At 44.7% G+C, this 18413-nt stretch overlaps 1 protein-coding gene across 1 annotated transcript in view; it reads right to left on the reverse strand.

The window, feature by feature from the left end:
- Nucleotides 1–18413, reverse strand: part of CRAMP1 (cramped chromatin regulator homolog 1) — a 108663-nt gene that overhangs the window by 45670 nt on the left and 44580 nt on the right. Inside the window, 5 exon segments of the mRNA XM_030545692.1 lie at nt 894–1068; nt 4051–5313; nt 9241–9322; nt 10898–11021; nt 12215–12300. Of these exon segments, the coding sequence (XP_030401552.1) occupies nt 894–1068; nt 4051–5313; nt 9241–9322; nt 10898–11021; nt 12215–12300 (1730 nt within the window).

Below are 18413 nucleotides of genomic sequence, written 5' to 3' on the forward strand. Positions count from 1 at the left end.
AGTTGTGGCCGACAAGTGACTAACTATCCCCTCTAGTGGGATAAGAAGATAATTCATGCTCATTCAATATTCCAACTTGGTAGAATGACACAGGAATGTCTCATTTTAAATATTATTTTACCTGATCTTAATCAACATACTTATTACCCCCACATCTTTCACCCTTATGACACTGTACAATCCAACATCAGTCATTATCTCAAAGGAGCAAGTTTCCCCAGGAAGACTGATTAGTGAGCGGCTTCCTTGATTGGAAAATGTTTTAAAGTCACATAACGTTAACCTTCAGCATTCCCACATGTAAATTCATTATTGAGGTGGGTAGTTTGTAGGATTCAAAAAAAATAAACCTGTATTCGAGTAACTTGTAGTGACTCTAGATAAGTTACCAGGGATGTGTGTCTTCTTCAACTGTTAAGAATGAATTATCATCCGTTCCCAACCAGCCACAGAAATAATATTGCAGAACAGATCAGGTGCATTATGGGTAAGAAAGATTTTTGTCATGGTTATTTTTAGTAAAAGTCAGAGGCAATAAACAAAAATGCACAGAAGTCCATGACCTGTCATTGACTTTTATTAGAAAAAACTGACAAAAATGGGGCTGACAGTGGGTGAGAACCCAAGCCCTGCTGAGGGATGGAAGGAGGGGTGGGAGGGTCTAGCACCCACTACCTGCAGCAGCTGAGAGCTGCAGGGCCCCCCGCCACCGCCTGCAGCAGCTGAAGCTGAAAATGTCACAGAGGTCTCTAGAAGTCACGGAATCAGTGACTCCTGTGACGTAATCTTGGCCTTAATTATGGGAAGGGTTTCCTCTGAAGGATGGAACACTGGGGTAGTGACTTGGTGGACCAGTGGTATGATCCACTGAAGTTATTCCCATGGGTGCTCACCTGAGGAGCTGGAACTAACACTGGGAGAAAAGGTCTTGTTACGAAGAGCAGATTGGTTTCGTGCACAGCCTGGACTCCTGGTGCTGATGGCAATCACCTTCCCAGGAGGAGTCAGAGATTGCTCTTCTTGAGTAGGTTTTATAGGGGATGTGGCAACAGAGTTCATCTCAGGGGTCTGAAAAACCAAGCACAATTGTTCAAAATGATGCCAGAATATCATAATAAATTAGTAATAAATGCCCTCCCAGGAAACTTAAAAAGTCGTTAAGAACTTATCCATTATAGTGGACTGATCAGCATGTTACTGCATTTCGTTAATGAAATGCTGCATGTGTAGGGTTACCATATTTCCTTACGCTGAATATGAGACACTGGTAAAATTACTCATATTCAAACAAGTTCAATGGCAATCAATCAGAACTATGCAGTACAAATGTTCAAATTAACATCAAGTTGACTAAGCCCGTTAAAAAGAAATACTACATACATTAACTCCGCACTTAAAGTCATCCTGGTTAACAATAACATTGTTTTGTTATTAGGTTGCTGATCCATTAGAGAACATACTCACTTAAAGTCGCACAATGTTCCATTACAAGGTTATTTGGCTTGCCCTGCTATGCTCACCCGGCATTTCAGTCGGGGAGCGGGCAAGCCTCCAACCCTGCTCCCTGGCAGGAATGCTAGGTGGGCAGAATGGGGCAAACCCCCGTGCCCTGACCCTACTCCCTAGATGGAACACCGTGTGGGTGGAATGGGGCAAGCCCCCATGCCCCAACCTTGCTATGCCCCTGCCTCAACCAAGCTTCACAATCATCATTGGTGAGTACTGTATTAAAATGTTTAAAATTATTTAAAAAACTTTTACTGTATATGTATATAATGACTTGTCTGGTGAAAATTTTTTCCCTGGAACCTAACCTCCCCTATTTACATTCATTCTTATGGGGAAATTGGATTAGCTTAACATCGTTTCGCTTAAAGTAGCATTTTTCAGGAATATAACTACAACCTTAAGTGAGGAGTTACTGTAGTTGGATTCTTTTTATTTATCTTTTTATCTTTAAGACTTTAGGGTTCACACCAGGAGGAGCGATACATATAACCCTACCTCCCACAAAAACACACAGGGAGAAGTCTCACACACACACTCCTGTACACCTCTCTTATATGGGGAGTGGGGGTGAATGACCAACCCCACCCAACCCTCCCTGCCCGGAATTCTTCGCCTTCCATGCCTGACTGGGCCCCAGGATGGACCCGCCTCTCCTGGTACCACATCTTCCAAGGCAACACACAGGGGAGGCACACAGTATCACATGGCCCCCCTCCCCAGATTTCTGCCAGGGTTCACACCAGAATGTGGCCAGCAGCAGCCTTTCAGCACTGTGTGAGAGGGAAGGGATGGAAGTTGCTTCCAGTTGCAGGGGAGGGGAGAAGGGTTGACTTGGCCCATGTCTTTGCAGAGCTCATCTCTTCTCCTTCCCTCCCATGATCCCCACTGGCTGGAAGCAGTTTGTCCCTTATTGCCTACAAAGTGTCGAAAGGCAGCTAACACCTCCAGGCTGCTGCTGGCCACCAACATAACCCAGCTGCCTCCTATCACTCAGTTACAGCACTGGCAGGAAGGGATTAAGCCCTAAGGATGCATTGTGCACCAGGACCCAGACAACCTGACTGCAGAGCTTCAGCGAACCCAGCTCAGCAGAGAGGGCTTAGGGGATGGAGCAGCCTCGCACTCCCTGTGGGTAGGACCCAACAGGGTGGACAGGCAAAGAGGGTGTTAAGTCCCTGCCTGGGGGGTTGCTGTGCAGCCTTCAGGGTCAGGGCACGAACAGGCTGGAAATTGTTTCCCACCACCACTTCAGAGTTTAGCTGACAAGCAGAGAGGCTTCCCCGTGCCAGCACTGTGTGGGGCTCTGGTACACACAGGACTCAGCTCCTCCTGCCCAGTGCCCTGGGCCGGAAGGTCTTGGGCTTTCCCAGGGCACCAACGCAGCCAGAGGCAGTGGGGGAAGGAAGGAGCCTGCCAGCCAGGCTACTGGTGAGCTGAGCACACTGACCAGGGGCTGGTTCTCTGTGCAGTGCTGGGAGTGGGATGCATTCTGCCTGGGACAATATGGAGGACAAGTAGGGCTCAGGAAGGGGTGTGAAGGGGCAGAGCAGGGAGAGGACAGCGAGAAGGGGAGTACATAAAGGGACGGGGGGTGGGCAGCAGAGGTGATACGTAGCAGCCGCCGCCTGGTGCCTGCCTGCACTTACCAATCACCGCAGCTTGCAGTGCACAGCCAGTGCCAGCTGGAAACAGGACGGAGGGGCCGGGCTCTGTTGGCCAAAAGACAGCATGCAGCAGGGGGCTGTGCTGACAGAGCAGCAGGGGGAGCGGCTGGCCCCATGCACTGTAGTTTCGCCACCAGCCTTGCACACCCACCTCATCCTTGGCAACTGGACCCTCCCACTCACCGCTGATGGATGGGCAGCTGGCGAGAAGAGATCTGGCCAGCAGCAGGACCCGCCATTACTGATGGGGGGAGACAGAAAATACAGGACATTTTGCCCATTTTTAAGAAAAAGTCAGGACACCTGCAGGAGGGCTTAAATCTTTAAAAACGGGACGTCTGGTCACCCTATCTATGTGAAACTTTATTATTTTGTTAGAATCAAGTTGGCATTTAACAGGCCTTATCATACTGCCAGTGGGTTTGGGATCTTATCAGAAAAAGCCATAATGGAGAGAGGATTAAGACTTTAAGCTACAATAAGGTCTGCTTTTAGGTTCAGTAGCAAAACTGACAACTATCACATATTCAGTAAAATAACCATCCAGTCAGGGCCGGCTCCAGGCACCAGCAAAAGAAGCAGGTGTTTGGGGCGGCTGACGGAAAGGGTCAGCACGTCCGGTCTTCGGCGGCAATTTGGCAGCAGGTCCCTCAGTCCCTCTTTGAGCTGCCGCCAGAAAGGAAGAGAGGGAGTGAAGGACCCGCTGCCGATTGACTTTCTTCTCTCCCCCCCCTCCGCCCCACTTCGGGCGGCAAAAAAGCTGGAGCCGGCCCTGCATCCAGTTACTTTCTTTTGTTGCAAGGGTATGTGGACAACAAAGTCTGGTTGTCTCCAAAAATCAAGTGTCATGCATAGGACATCAGAGCTAGTTACTTACTGGTTTGGGGTTGACTTCGGTGGAGATGAGTTTTAAGAGGCAGTTGAGGAGTCTTTGCTTGTGAAAGATGGAAGATGTGGGGACAGCACTGGGTTCGGATGTTTCCTCCCTGGAATCCTGGGTTTCTGGCCCTAACACAGCTAGCCAGTCATATTCCAGCTGCAGCTTGTTTGGCTTGCCCATCATGAGGTAAACCTCAGCCAATGTAAGGCTCTCAGAGTTTCGTAGACTCCATCCCTCCTCTCTGATCTGTTGAGCAAGTCGGCTGGGGTCATCCTTGAGAGGCTTTGCAGAAGGTTGTCCCTGAGTTGAATGCAGAAATGAAGAGCTCAGCTTCTCTTGAGTCTCCTCCACTACTGCATCTTGCAAACCCTTAGTAAAAGCATCAGGCTGTGGTCCCTGGCTGTGGCTAGCTTGAGTTTCAGATCTGGATAGGCCACTGCCAGGCGATGCTATCCCAACTCTTGCCATCTGTGCAGAACAGGGATCAGCTGCCTCTGTACTCTCAGCTGGAAGAGCCACAGGAGAGAGATTCCCAGCTGAGGGACCAGGATCTTTCCCTTGCAGTTTGTCTGTGCAAAAACATTTCTCTGGGACAATCAAATCATGACAGGACTTCATATACCGAGGGAATGGATCGAGCAGAGAGAGTTCCTCCAGGTCAGGGATCTTGCTGCAAACACAAGCTGTGTTGCATGATGGCAGCTTGGTTGCTTGGTCACTGGCCAGGGCCTCCTCGCCCTCAGTGCAGAAAGCCACGAGGATTGGCTTCTCCAGACTCCCTCCAGGATCCTGAAGTCCAGAAGGTGATTTTTCGAGAGTTTGTGTGATGCTGAGATCAGGGGGTCCTTCTGTCAGGCCACTCTCTGGGGAGACATCTCCAGGGCTTGCAGAGACTTCCGCTATGGGCTGAGAGGTTCTGCCTGGCTCTATAGTGCTCTCTGTCCTTCCGCCACTCTTACCCTCTGATCCCCGAGGGTACTTCAGCTGCCCTCTGGCTGTCCCCTGACCACTCTGTATTCCCAAGATTTGGGCAGGAGGCAATAAGTGAGAGTCCTTTGTGTTCTGTTTGCATTTGCCAGTTTCCTGCCAATGCACTGTGCAGAAAGCCTTGGAGTGGACTACTCTGGCCACCTCAGGGAGAGGGGTGAGAGTACAGTTCTCTCCTGGGAAGAGATGAAGCATCACTTTCTCCTCTGAGAGGTTGCCTCTTGCTTCTGAATCTCTGGAGTCTTGAAGCTGCCGTTCCTCTAGTGTTTGACGCTAAATATACTTTGTCAAAGACTACAACCATCTTACATTATGCAGATTAGCTACAGCATCAGCCACAGATACCCCTAAAAAGAACATCTGGCTGCCCAATTTCTAGTTTAAGAGATTAATAAGAAGCTCTCCATTCAGGATAGATGCATATGTTCTGTAATTAGGAATTATGCCTTTACATGTTGAGAAGGGAATATACCCAAGACCAAAATTTTCCATGAACAGCAAGCTGATCCTACATTCTAGGACAAGGTCACTGGTCTCAGCTTCACTTACAGATTTATAGTTTAAGGTCAGAAGGGACAAATCTGATTTAGTCTGACCTTGATAACACAGACTATAGGATTTACCTGAATTAATTCCTGTTTGAATTAGAGCACATCTTGTAGAAAAACATCCAACCTTGATTTAAAAATTGCCAGTGATTGAGAACCCATTTGATCTTGTTATACCCTTGTCTGTTAGACTGAAGAGCCATCTATCATCAAATTTCTGTTCTTCACGTAGTAGTTACAGACTGATCAAATCAACCCTTAACCTTCTCTTTGATAAGCAAAATATATTGGGCTCCTTAACTCTACCACTATAAGGCATGTTTTTCCAATCCTTTACTCATTCTTGTGGCTCTTCTCTGAACCCTCCCCGATTTACCAACACTCTTGTGCAGCAGACCAGAAATTCCATGGCAACTTTGTTTAAATTAAAAAGGGAAGTTTTCACTGATTTTGGTATAACAATTGACTATAAAGTCAGTACAGTAGCCCCATGTTATATATTTTCACCATGATATCTGTCTCCACATGTAAGGTGCTACTCTGCAGCTGCTGCAAGGCTTACGAGTTAAAGACTTTGAACTGGGAGATTGGTCCCAGGCTAAGGAAGAAATTCTGCCTGTGTAATAAGAACTGAAAACTTCCTGAAACATGCAGTGGGGTGGAAAAACAGCTTGATTCAAATCTTTCTTAGTCCGTAGAATTTAGACTGCAATTTTATTTTTATTTCTTATATAACTAACTTTGAGCTCTATGTCTGCTACTTAAAATCTATTTTTCTATAGTTACTAAATTTATCTGTTTGAAGTGCTTGGGAAATCTCAGCTCAGGTTAACAAGGGTTGTTGCATGTCCACCACCCTTTGTTGGAGTGGCAAACTAATGAGCTTGCACTGTTCAAGGGAGTCTTGAGCAGTGTAAGACAGCCTGGTAATTCATGACCTTGAACTGCGATGTCACTGATACATACACCTTCTATTCAAAGACAGCTAGCCTCTTCTCAAACATATGAGGATGACTTGGGGTGATGTTGCCTGCTGCATACATTAACTGGATCTACAATGATTGAATTGGGTTGAGGATTTGAAACAAAGTCTGCCTCTTTGGGAGGAACATAATATTTTTTGTTGGCTCTCTTGCAGGTTGGGGCGATGGAGGCTGGTGTCTGCCAGATGACTTTAGCAGGAGCCAAAAGCACCTCATTAATTGGGAGAGCAATTCTGGAGGAGAAGGAGGAAGTGTGCAGAATATCCACCAGCTTGTGATGTGTATCTGCTACCTCATGTAGGGGAATTTGCAACTCATCCACCACCCGTTTAGTAAGATCTTGAAAATTCTTAAAATCATCAGCTAGTGATGGAGGGGAGACATTACAGCCTCATCTGGTGAAGATGAGAAGTTTGCTGGAGGGGTAGCCTCTCTTTCGAGCCTTTCCTCCTGTCCTTCAAAAGTTTCCATCTCCTCCACTTCAGGGGCTCTGGATAGCAAAAGGTATCAGAAACCGTCTGGCCGACTCTCACTGGGAGACATTGGACACCCATGAAGAATCCCAATATGGCCATTGGGGATGCCCAAGGAGGCCTGTACCAAAATTGCAGGTTGGCATGAGAGTGAGGAGGACCCTAGCACTGTGACAGCGTGCCATAGTGAGAGCAGGGAAATAACATCCTCTTGGTCACTGGCAGACTCACTACTGTGTAAAGGTGGGGGGACGGATAGCTCAGTGGTTTGAGCATTGGCCTACTAAACCCAGGGTTGAGAGTTCAATCCTTGAGGGGGCCACTTAGGGATCTAGGGCAAAAATCAGTACTTGGTCCTGCTAGTGAAGGCAGAGGGCTGGACTAGATGATCCTTCAGGGTCCCTTCCAGTTCTAAAAGATAGGTATATCTGACTAGGGTGTTGGCAGTAAATGGCGAGGTGCTACGGGTGATTCCAGACACCAGGATCTGCTTTGTACCAGGACCCTGGTACCGAGTAATGGGGATTGCAGTTCTTCTGTGACCTCCAGGTCTCTAGGGTACCAGAACTCTTGTGGTACTGATGACGCACTTGGTACTGTGTAGGAGCATTGATGATACATTGTCAGTACCAACGGTTGCCTATGTGCAGAACACTCTAGGGATGGGAGTTTTGCTGTACTCGGTACTGGTGCTTTACTCAGTGCTACTCACTTAGAAGCCATGCAGACTTTTTTCTTCTTCTTAGGGGATGGTACGCTGCCCCAGAGCTTGAGCCCTGACATCTCTAGGTGGTGTGGCTAATCTCATAGCAGATGCACCCTGATGCTTATGGGTACTTCAGTTCATAGCCACTGGCACTGAGGTGGCTGAATGCACTGGTGAACCCCTCTGGCTTGCCAAAGACTCTACTTTGGGGCTTGGAGCCCTTTTTCTCATGCTTTAATGGGGGGAAATCTGCTGATTTTTAACATGATTCTACCCCTTTGGAAGTTGAAGGCTCCAGGGACAATCTGTGTCCTGGGGAAGGTCTGGCACCTGAGTCAGCTGGCAGCAGAAATTCACTCTCCATCAGGAGGAGTTTTAACTTCAGCTCCTGTTTTTTTCAAAATCTCACCTTGAGCTGCTGCCAGAGGATGCATTTTTATGGGATGTGTGATTTTTCCAGACTTTAAACAGTAAGAGCGCCCATATGTTACTAGGATTGCTTCCCTGCAGGAGAAAAAACCTCTTGAAACTCGGGAAGCCGGACATGCCTCCAGGGGGGTGGATCTATCATCCTGAAAAGTGAGGAATGCAGTGGGAAATGCAGGAGAAAGTTGGTTCCTCTTCTCCCTCCCCCCCCTTTTTTTTTCTTTTTATATTGAGAGGTTAGAAAAAAAAAGGTGGGAAACACGAAATAAACGTGTTTTTTTAAAAATCTCAAGGGAGTAAACAGAAATGGTAGCTATTAAGGGAAACAAAAGGACTAAAACTACTACTACTTATGCTAATGACACAGAGAAAGAAGAAACAACTGCTCACTCTGAGATCAAAGGCAGTTGAGAAGGAACTGGGGGCAGTTTGCCTGCACATTGCTAGATAGACTTGAGGCAGACCACGAGGGAGGAAGAATGCATGTGCGGGCTGAACAGACACTGCTACCTAAAATCTCTGATTAGGGGCTCAGACACACCTACAGCGGAGCACCCACACGGACACTACTCGAAAAAGAATATACAGATATGCAGTTCCATCCTACTGTCCAACTAACAGTCTCACAAGACCATAATTAAGGAATATCTCTAAGAGCAAGGTGCTAGATCAGTCCTCCTTGGCCTCTTTGCTGAGGCAGCCAACCCAAGGGCCAATCATCATGATGGATTTTGTAATGTGAACATCCATCTATGAGCAACTGGACTCAGCCAACGGGGGTGGGAATGATGAGCTTCATTTAAAATCAAATATATTTTTCCAGGGAATTCAGGATAGAAGAGCTGAAGGAAAGGGAGAATGCTTCTCGATTCCCTGCTAGAGATTTCTTCACTTCACCGGCTCTGAGATATTGGCATCTTACCTTTAGTAAACAGGGGACTGGTGTTCCTTTAATGGAGATTTGTGTGAGAGAGAAAACAGTGAGGTTAGAATAGCGAGGGAATTGCCCTGAACATGGTACACAAAGCAAATTAACTGTTTTGCTCTAAACAGGAAAAGGATACAATGCGCATTTCCTGGAGAGCCCACTTCTGTTTCAGGAACTCAATGAGGCTGGAGACCTTCCGATGTAACTCCACTATCATTCTGCACAGAAGATAAACAACGCAAGAGAACTGAGAATTCAGTCAGCAGAAACTCAAAGCACAATCTGCTCCCAAAACAGAATCAAGGAGAGAAATTGGACTGGCACAGTGTAAACTAGGTGAAGAGACTGCAGGAATGTACACACTATGCAGAGTTATCCATGCACCTACCCTGTCTTACTGTAACCCCCATGAGAAACAGGAGGCAGTTATAATGCACAACATTAACATGTAGGTAACTCATGATTTGTGAGTAACCTCAAAATTCTCTCAGATATATATTGCAGCGGTGACTTGGGCTCTCAGTTTCTCCTAGAGGAAAGGGAAGAGGAGGGGAACATTAGCTATGACTCTTAGCAAGTAGAACACGAAACTACAATACCAAGGGTGGTAAGGAGGATAAAATTATGATAAAATTTTTGTTTTCTCCCCTTGTCCTCAAAATGTCTGGCCTCTATCACATGGTAGGAGGATAAATCCTATCCTAAAATACTAACTCTCCCCCCCACCCACCTTATGGTATTTGGTTATTATTTCTGAATTCTTCATTGAGGAAATGAAAGTTACACTGACCAAGGTCCAGGACTTACTATACTCAGTCCTGGACTACTGGTAAGAAAGCGCTGGACAGCGTTAGAGTGATACCATGAACTCCCAAAAGAATGTAATATATCTCTGGAAATCTAGAAATCTTTGCTTTTCATCAGTATGTAGCAATTGCCATGTCCAGAATCATTTCAACTGCTATTTTGCTTCTTTGTCCTCCCTCTCAACACACTAAATCCAATACATCTTAACTAGAGCTAGTGCCACAAGCCAGTGATCCACCTGGATCCCCTCAACACTTGTTAATTCTTTGTGTCATCTATGCTATCTAACTTCAGTAGTTCAGGAGAGAAACTGGGAAAGTCATATGTGAATCAAAATAAGGGGATTTAAAGCAGAATGGTAATCAGAATGATATTTTAAAGTCTGATATCACATGACTCACTAGAAAGGTGGTTCTCAACCAGGAGTATGTACACCCCTGGGGATACGCAAAGGTATTCCAGGGGGTACATCAATTCATCTAGATATTTGTCTAATTTTACAACAGGTTACATAAAAAGCACTAGCAAAGTCAGTACAAACTAAAATTTCATACAGATAAAGTGAGAAAGTAAGCAATTTTTCAATAATAGTGTGTTGTGACACTTGTATTTCTATGTCTGATTTTATAAGCAAGTAGTTTTTAAAGTGTGGTGAGACTTGGGGATACACAAGACATATCAGACTCCTGAAAGGGTACAGTAGTCTGGCAAGGCTGAGAACCACTGCACTAGAGTCAAGTATTTTGTCAGACAAGCACAAATGCTTTCAGGATCAGCAAATTTAAACATGCTGGTCCTGGACTGGTGATTAGAAAGTATTTTGATTTAACTCTTTGCAACCCTATTTGCAGATAGAATGCCACTGTCACCAGGAGAGGACAAACCCTCAAATGAGAGGCAATGAAGTTGGAAAGGTGCCCTGCACCACACCTGTGCATTTTCTCCCTTCATTCTCAACATATAAGATCCATCTTGCCCTTGGATACCTGAGCCGTGGGTTCTGGGCAAGGTTCTGCACCCGAGCCCATGCATGATTATTTCGTGGCTGTAACTCCACAGGGACCCTCAGAGGAAGACGTACTGGCTTCTGATCCTCCTCATCACTAATGCCTAAAGGAAGAAGGAGAGCAAAACAATGGGTCAAAGCAGACAGGTGTTCCTGACACATGCAACTCAGTCAGAAATGGAGATAAATGTTCAGTCAGATGAATTAAAAATTGAAGGTGGGGAAAGCATCATTAGAGCATTTGGGCAGCAAAAATTCACCAGTGGAGCCTACTTCCTCAGATTAACATTGGTGCATCAGAACTGAAGGTATCTCTGGACACTGCAATTGCACCAGAGCACACAGTTGATTAAGCAGTGCTATGTCAAAACACAGATGGCTAGAAACTGACAAGTGTAATTGTTCAGATCTTTAAATTGCATTTAACATTGCTCGTTGATGAAAGTGTGCTTTGTATTGACGTGGAAAGAGTAAAGAAGACCTGAAATGTTCAGTGCTAAGCAACATACAGCTGTTCATTTGCTGGCGCTAGGATGAAGACAGCCATCCACAAGTACAGAACAGCCTGAGTCTGCTTGTGCCTAATTTTTAAGCCTGAACTGGTTTAGAACTGGACCCAAGATCACCCGACCCAACTGTAAGAGAGTCATTAACTGAGCCTTCTCCCGAACCTGAGCCAGTGCCGACGCCTCCTGCCTGTGGGGTCAACACGTTGGCAGCTGTGTGCAGTGACTGCATGTCCTACTCCTATCAGCCACCGTGCCCGCTGTACTGTGCGCACACTGCAGAGTGAGAGGCACTACAACTCCTTGGCACATGTGCTCTGCAGCACACCTAGTACAGTGAGGTGGTGGCAGCTGGCAAGAGCAGGACATGCAAGCCACTGCACTGACCCCATGGGCAGGAGGAGGAGAGCCAACCTGACTCGACCAAAACCTGGCACGTAGTCTGGTCCTGTTAGGTTCAAATCGGATTGCAGGGCTCTAAGCCCGAGATGCAAAGCAAAAAGGGACTTTCTCCAATGTAGCAACTTATTTTCCAATTTCTCTATTTGCATGGTATTTTAGCAGCCAGCAGCAGATCTCAAGATCTACAGAAGTGGATTTCTCTCAAAGCTGTATCACTGGTGATGCAAATGAATGGGGCAACTAGAGAACAGGAACATCCAGTGCCCCAAAAGAACCTGAGATAGCATGAATTCCCTTGCCAGAGAGTCACACACCAAAAAATCCCCACTGCCACTCACACTCTCCTGATCATCCGTTACAACTTTCCCATTTCAGCTTATCTTACGTACCATCTGGGTCACAAAGTTTCTTCAGTGCCCTGCACATTGGAGCTTTGATCCGAAGGTTTCTCCCTTTGTAGCGAACAGTCGTGGCCCTAAGTATATTTGAAAGAGAAATATTTATAGGCACTATGATTAAAGCAACATATATATAGTTCAGTGAAAAGTTGGATACAAAGAATCCTACATGACTGGGTAGGAATGCAAGGGGTTGCTGGGCAGGAATCCAGACTTACAGGGGCACGTTGAGGCCTTTGCCATCTTTTAGGCTCCTGAAAATCAAACAGAAGTGACTCTTGTACCTCTGCACTGCTAGACTCACAGGAAGCACTACACAAGAGGCTGCCCATTGAATGAGAGATCCCATATGAAAAACAGGCCTGAATTCTTTGTCATCTTGGCAGGGGGAGATGATCCTCAAAGCCAGCCTTTTCATTTTGGGGTGGCCATAAAAGACCATTGTTTTGCCTTACATCCCCTCCACGATTGCACTACAGGGCCTGCCTGAAGATTCCGAAGGGTCTCTAGATTTGAGAGCATGCAAAGAATCCTCTCAAAGGCCATCACCAAGCTCCCCTCTAGCTGAAATGAAGTCCAGCTGTTTGTGCTGGGGTCTGTGAGTACTAAACATTTACAGTATGGTTAGACTTCTTTTGGCTCCAACACCACATCAATAATCATAAGTCTCCTGAGAAGATAATTTTTGTTTTCCTTATGGGAGAAGTATTACTTTTAAACCTCTTTCCCCACCTCCACCCCCCCTTAGACTGTCCTTCTCTCTATTTACAGGCCCATGATGCAGGGGCTGACAGCCCTGAGCTGACGGTGGTAACCAGAAGGGGAATCTAGACTGTGCAGAGGAGATCCTGCAGAGTGTGAGAGGAAGCAAAGAAGTGCTGGAGGCTGCCCCTACAGCAAGGCCACTTTCTTTGATGGAGGGAAGAAAGATGGACTGGTAAAGGGTTCCTAACCTAGGCTGCTAAGTGGGGAAGCTACTAACAGGGGGGCTGTGGAAACTAAGCAGGCCAGGGGTGATGCAACAGGTCAAATAATGAAGTAGGCCGAGATGTGTGAACCATTAAGCTGTGGGTTTCAGCGGATTCAGAAACTCCCAGAGCTGTCAGAGTAGATTTTCATTTGCACTGAGCAGTCAGAAGCAAGGAGAGCTCTTTTGTACTGGCATCATTTGATGAACTTTTGTGATACACAAGAGGTGATGACTGATTCCTTAAAAAAAATAAAATTAAAAATTTAAAAATTTAAAAAAATTTAAAAGCTCAAGTAAAAAAAACCAAACCCACCTTTGTTGCTTGAAACAAAAGCTACTTGCTAAGCTGTGAAACAGTGCTACCTACCCTCAGTCTGCTGCAGATGTGTCAGCCATGGGACCTTCCCAACAGTACACAAGGACTGATATTTCTTCATACTGATGCAATATATTGTAACTGCCATAAGCATAGCATTGCTGCCTTCTTTTAAATCTAACCAAAACTTGGGATTGTTTGGAGCCAACTACTAGTTCCTGAGGTCCATCAAGTCTAACACGAGGTCTCTGGCAGTGACCAACTCCTGAGCCTCAGAGGAGGGCACAATACACACCTGCCTGTCTATGCAATGCAACAGTTGAAGGGTGAGATTCCTTCCTGACCAGAACAGTAGAGATCTTATGCCCCAAAACATGAGTTTTGATCCCCTTATCCTAGCTACAAATTTTACTGATCATGAAGTCAGTGTCCTTTTGAAAAATCAACCTCCTGCAAGCAAATAGCATGAAGCTAGCATGTGATTTAACAACCCTGGTTAAATACAAACAAGGACAGAACTGATATGAATGAATCTCATTCACAAGGACTGAAATCTATCTTCCTAGTGGGCGCACAGTGTGAGAAGGCAATAAACCCAGTTGAGAATGCCTCTATCTGACTGTTTTGCCTGAGTTTAGCTGGCAAACGTTTGAGTTTTGCTTTGGGCAAGCATAGAACTTCCTCCTTGTGTCTGACTCACCAGATGTATGATGTCAAGCACTCACTTTTCATCAGAGGCCCAAGTTTCCATTTCCACTGGAGTTTGGGGACCTAAGTGGTTTGCAGGTGTCTGTGCTAGTCACAATGCCACCATCTCAAGAGTGACACTGGGGATAACAGCACTGAGGATTCTGCTCTAGGCCATGCTGTCTGGAACGGGAAATGAGTTGGAAAGATCTAGTGAGTCTGCAGTCGACAAAAAGCTCTGGATATATATTATCATCTTCAATATTTATTATGTTTCTCCTTCCCCCAAAATAGTAACTACAAAAACTTAAATGAACTGCAAGGTTGTCTACTTTTCTGTAACTTTTACAAATGTCCTTGAATTCTGATATTTTGTAACATTCTAAAGCAATATTTACCAGAGATTCACTATGCTTCCAGCAACAGGAATACCCAAAGGTCCGTCTGTGTTAGGCAAAAAGGTATCACAACAAACTGCTGCTTGGAACTCTCCATCTACACAACAGGTGGGACAGCTGTTTTATTAGCATTGGTTGCAAAACAAGGTCTGGATCAGGTTCTGTTGCATCAGTACAGCCTCCCCAATGAGGGCATGAAGGTAAAAGAATTAGACATACAGTACACGGCTGCAGTTGCCTCCTAGAATGCAGTGCCTCATGTTTGGTAATCATAAAAAATCCCCATTCCCACCAACAGTTCTGGGCATTACGGGAGAAGCCTTTTATGAAACCCATGTTGGATAGGATAGGATGCAAGAACACACATCACAGTTGTAAGGGGTGTTATGCCTGGATGCACCAGAATGGTTCTAGCTGACACATTGCTGCTACGTGGACATGTCAAATCATTATGTGGACAAGTGGGACAACAATGGATTCACACAATTAGCACGCCTGTAACTATTTATTTTTTGCTCAGTGGACAAACTCAGTTTTCCACTGTAGTAAGAGGGGAAACCATCGGTGTAATCAAACCTGCACTTATGACCTGATCCAAAGCCCACTGAAGATGGTGAAAAGTCTCCCACTGAATTTAATGGGTTATGGATAAGGCTAAGATTTTGTCACAGAATCCGAGATTTCCAGAGACCTTCATGACATTTTCCACTTCAGCCCCAGTGCAGCACAGGGCCCCCACAGCTGGCCAGATGCCATGGACAAACCCTGGAACTCCCAGTTCTGGGCCCACAGCTCCGAGTAGCCACAAGTGGCAGGGGAACCCCAGCACTCTCAGCCACAGTGGGTGGCCCTCTGGAGCCCCAGAAGTAGTACGTGCTGGACCCTCCTCCCTCCCCATTTTATCTCATTTATTTTTAGTAAAAGTCAGGGATAGGTCACAGGCTTCCATAAATATTTGTTTATCATCCATGACCCATCTGTGACTTACTAAAAATATCGGAGACAAAATCTTAGCCTTAGTTATGGATCAGGCCTTTTAGGTACAAATCTGAAAAAAATGTGGAGAACCCCCATAGAAGGTGTAAATTATCATAGCACCATCAACTGCTATGACAATTTAAAACAGATGAGGATCAGCTCCTGTAACTAGATTTTAATTAAACCAAAATTTCTCACACAAGTGTCTTCAATGTAGTATCACATATAAATTCACTGGTGCTGTACAACTGTATCTCACAAACCATCAGCTCAGTTTAAGTGCCTGATCTATGTCCAGATAAGGGTAAATTATTGACCCTACACAAATAGGGTAATAATTTCAAGGTAGTAACTGGAGCTAGGGTTGTAAAAATGCAACAACCACCCTAACAGATCACTATAGTTTTACCAAAAAACAGCAAATACTAGGAAATTCTAAGATAACGTTAACACTGTCAATTTAAAAAAAAAAAAAAGAAAAACATTTTTGAACCCTCCCTCCTCCACAGATATCTTCATTTTTCATTTCCTGTCTCCCTATCCATTTAAAATGTTACCACTTTTTGCCAATTTGTTGCAACTCTTATGTAACGTAACTGATCCAAGCAAAAGAAAAAAACATTGGTCATTGTTTGCATTTTTTGTGGCATTATGAATTCTGACAGCATTGCCCACAAAACATTTATGCACGTTGCACCTGCCACGTATAATGGGCTACCTGCCATGTTTCCTGCTCAGCTGTCTGCCATCTGCTCAGACACACTTTGGGCAGCAGTAACTCACCAGCAGTAACCGTTCCCGAATCATCACTCTGGCACTGTACACATGTATCTGGCTACAAAAATAAGGGCAGCTGACCAATATACCATGTGATCCTAGGCATGATTTTCTCTGCAATACATCAGATGTAAGAACTGCAGAGACAGCAGAGAAAGGGCAAATAAAGGAAAAGAAAATAAATCAAGGATAGAGGAAGTAAGATAAAGGCAAAAATGCCAGTAGCACTACTGCTGGAAGACCACATCACGCTACCCTGTGTATTTCATGGGCTACCACAGTTTAGAAGCAAGCAAGCAAATTGTGCTCCACCAAATTATTATACACAAACTATTAGCAGGTAGCTAATCTAAAAGGATGAGAGAGATATGAAGAATGCTACATCAGTATATTCACATGGAAATTCACCATGTCTGCCCGTGGGTATTATTTCATGACATTAGCACTCAAAATTTCTACTCTTTACCCTCCTTTAAAATGAAAGAAAAGAGCTCTCCTCCAAGTTTACATGTCCTGTTGTAGTGGAATGATTTCTCTTACTTCCTTTTCAGTAAGACATGATGTTTTTAAATAATCTAGGAAGGAGTCCAGTAATCAGTTATTGCAACTTTAAACTAGGTAAAATTAAATATGGCTGAATGAGGTACATTCCTAATGCAAACACATGGCACAGCAGGGATAGGGGGAGGAGTAGCTTAATTAATTTAAAAGAACATGACAGATTAATGAGTATCAAAACAGAAACAGCCCGCAACTGAAGTAGTTATCTTAAAAATATGCTCTTCCTGTTTAGATCTTGGTTTCTTTTAACCTGGGATGTTTCCAAACCTAACAAAGTGCTGAATATTCAAAAACCGATATTACACAAAACACGATTAAGAATCTTTAGTATAGTTCACATCCTCAGAATTTCCTATCTGCTGAAATAGAGCTTGTGATGTTTGGGGGCTTTCTGCAGTATACATTCCAATTTGATTTAGGTATTGAGAGATTGAGAGTTATCAAACATGAATGTCAAATATATCAATTTTAATCCTACAGTATGCCCAAGCACTCAACTCCCAGCGAAATTAAAGGGAACTGAAGCACAGCACCTTGCAATACCATTCCTACACCAAACAAAGCAACCCTCTGAGTTTAACTGAGAATGCAAGCATTCAAATGGATACAAAATTAAAAATCTCTTTAGTTGTGCTATTAATATTATCAAATTATTTGAATTCTTTGATTTGTCAGAGATGCTGTACACATTACCGTTTGTGGTGTTTATTTTGTTTTGAATTTCTCTCAGTTTAGAAACAGAACATCCATCTACCCACATGCACAGCCCCTATTACCAGAATATCCAAGCACCACACAATCTCTAATACATTTAGCGTTAGCATATCGCCCTGTGTGGGCACTTGAGGGACACAGAGATTAAGGGATTTACTCAAGTTCACCCAGGATGTCTGTGGCAGAACAGGGACTTGAACCTAAACCTCCCACATGCTAGGCTAGTGGTCCTGCCCACTGGTTCATCTTTCCTCTAACAGATTACTTGGTTTCCCTGTCTAGTCCTTATGAACTAGCACACAACTAAAACATAGCCAGAGTAGGTTTAAATCACCCACATATGTCTTCAGTGAATTTAAAAAATCCACAGAAACATTTCTGTTGAGCCTAGCTTTGTAAAACCTTTGTTTACTACACAAAACAAAATCTGGGCCTAAATCCACCAGTGTCACTTTTAACAACTCTTATACGATATGATGTGATTGGAATGACAAGGACTTGGTCGGGTAACTCGCATGACTGGAGCACTGTCATGGATGGGCATAAACTAGAAGCACAGGCAGGGGAGAATAAGTTGACAAGTTGCACTGTATGTAAGATAGCAGCATGATTGCTCAGAGCTCCAGTATAAAACTGGAGAAAAGCCTGTTGAGTATCTTTGGGGTAAGTTTGGAGCCGAAAGCAACAAGGGTGATGTGGTGGGCGTCTGCTATAGACCACCAGACCAGGAGGATGAGGCAGATGAGGCTTTCTTCAGACAATTAACAAATTTTCAGATCACAGGCCCTG

The sequence above is a fragment of the Gopherus evgoodei genome, unplaced genomic scaffold, assembly GCF_007399415.2.
Source record: "Gopherus evgoodei ecotype Sinaloan lineage unplaced genomic scaffold, rGopEvg1_v1.p scaffold_38_arrow_ctg1, whole genome shotgun sequence".
NCBI lineage: Eukaryota > Metazoa > Chordata > Testudines > Testudinidae > Gopherus > Gopherus evgoodei.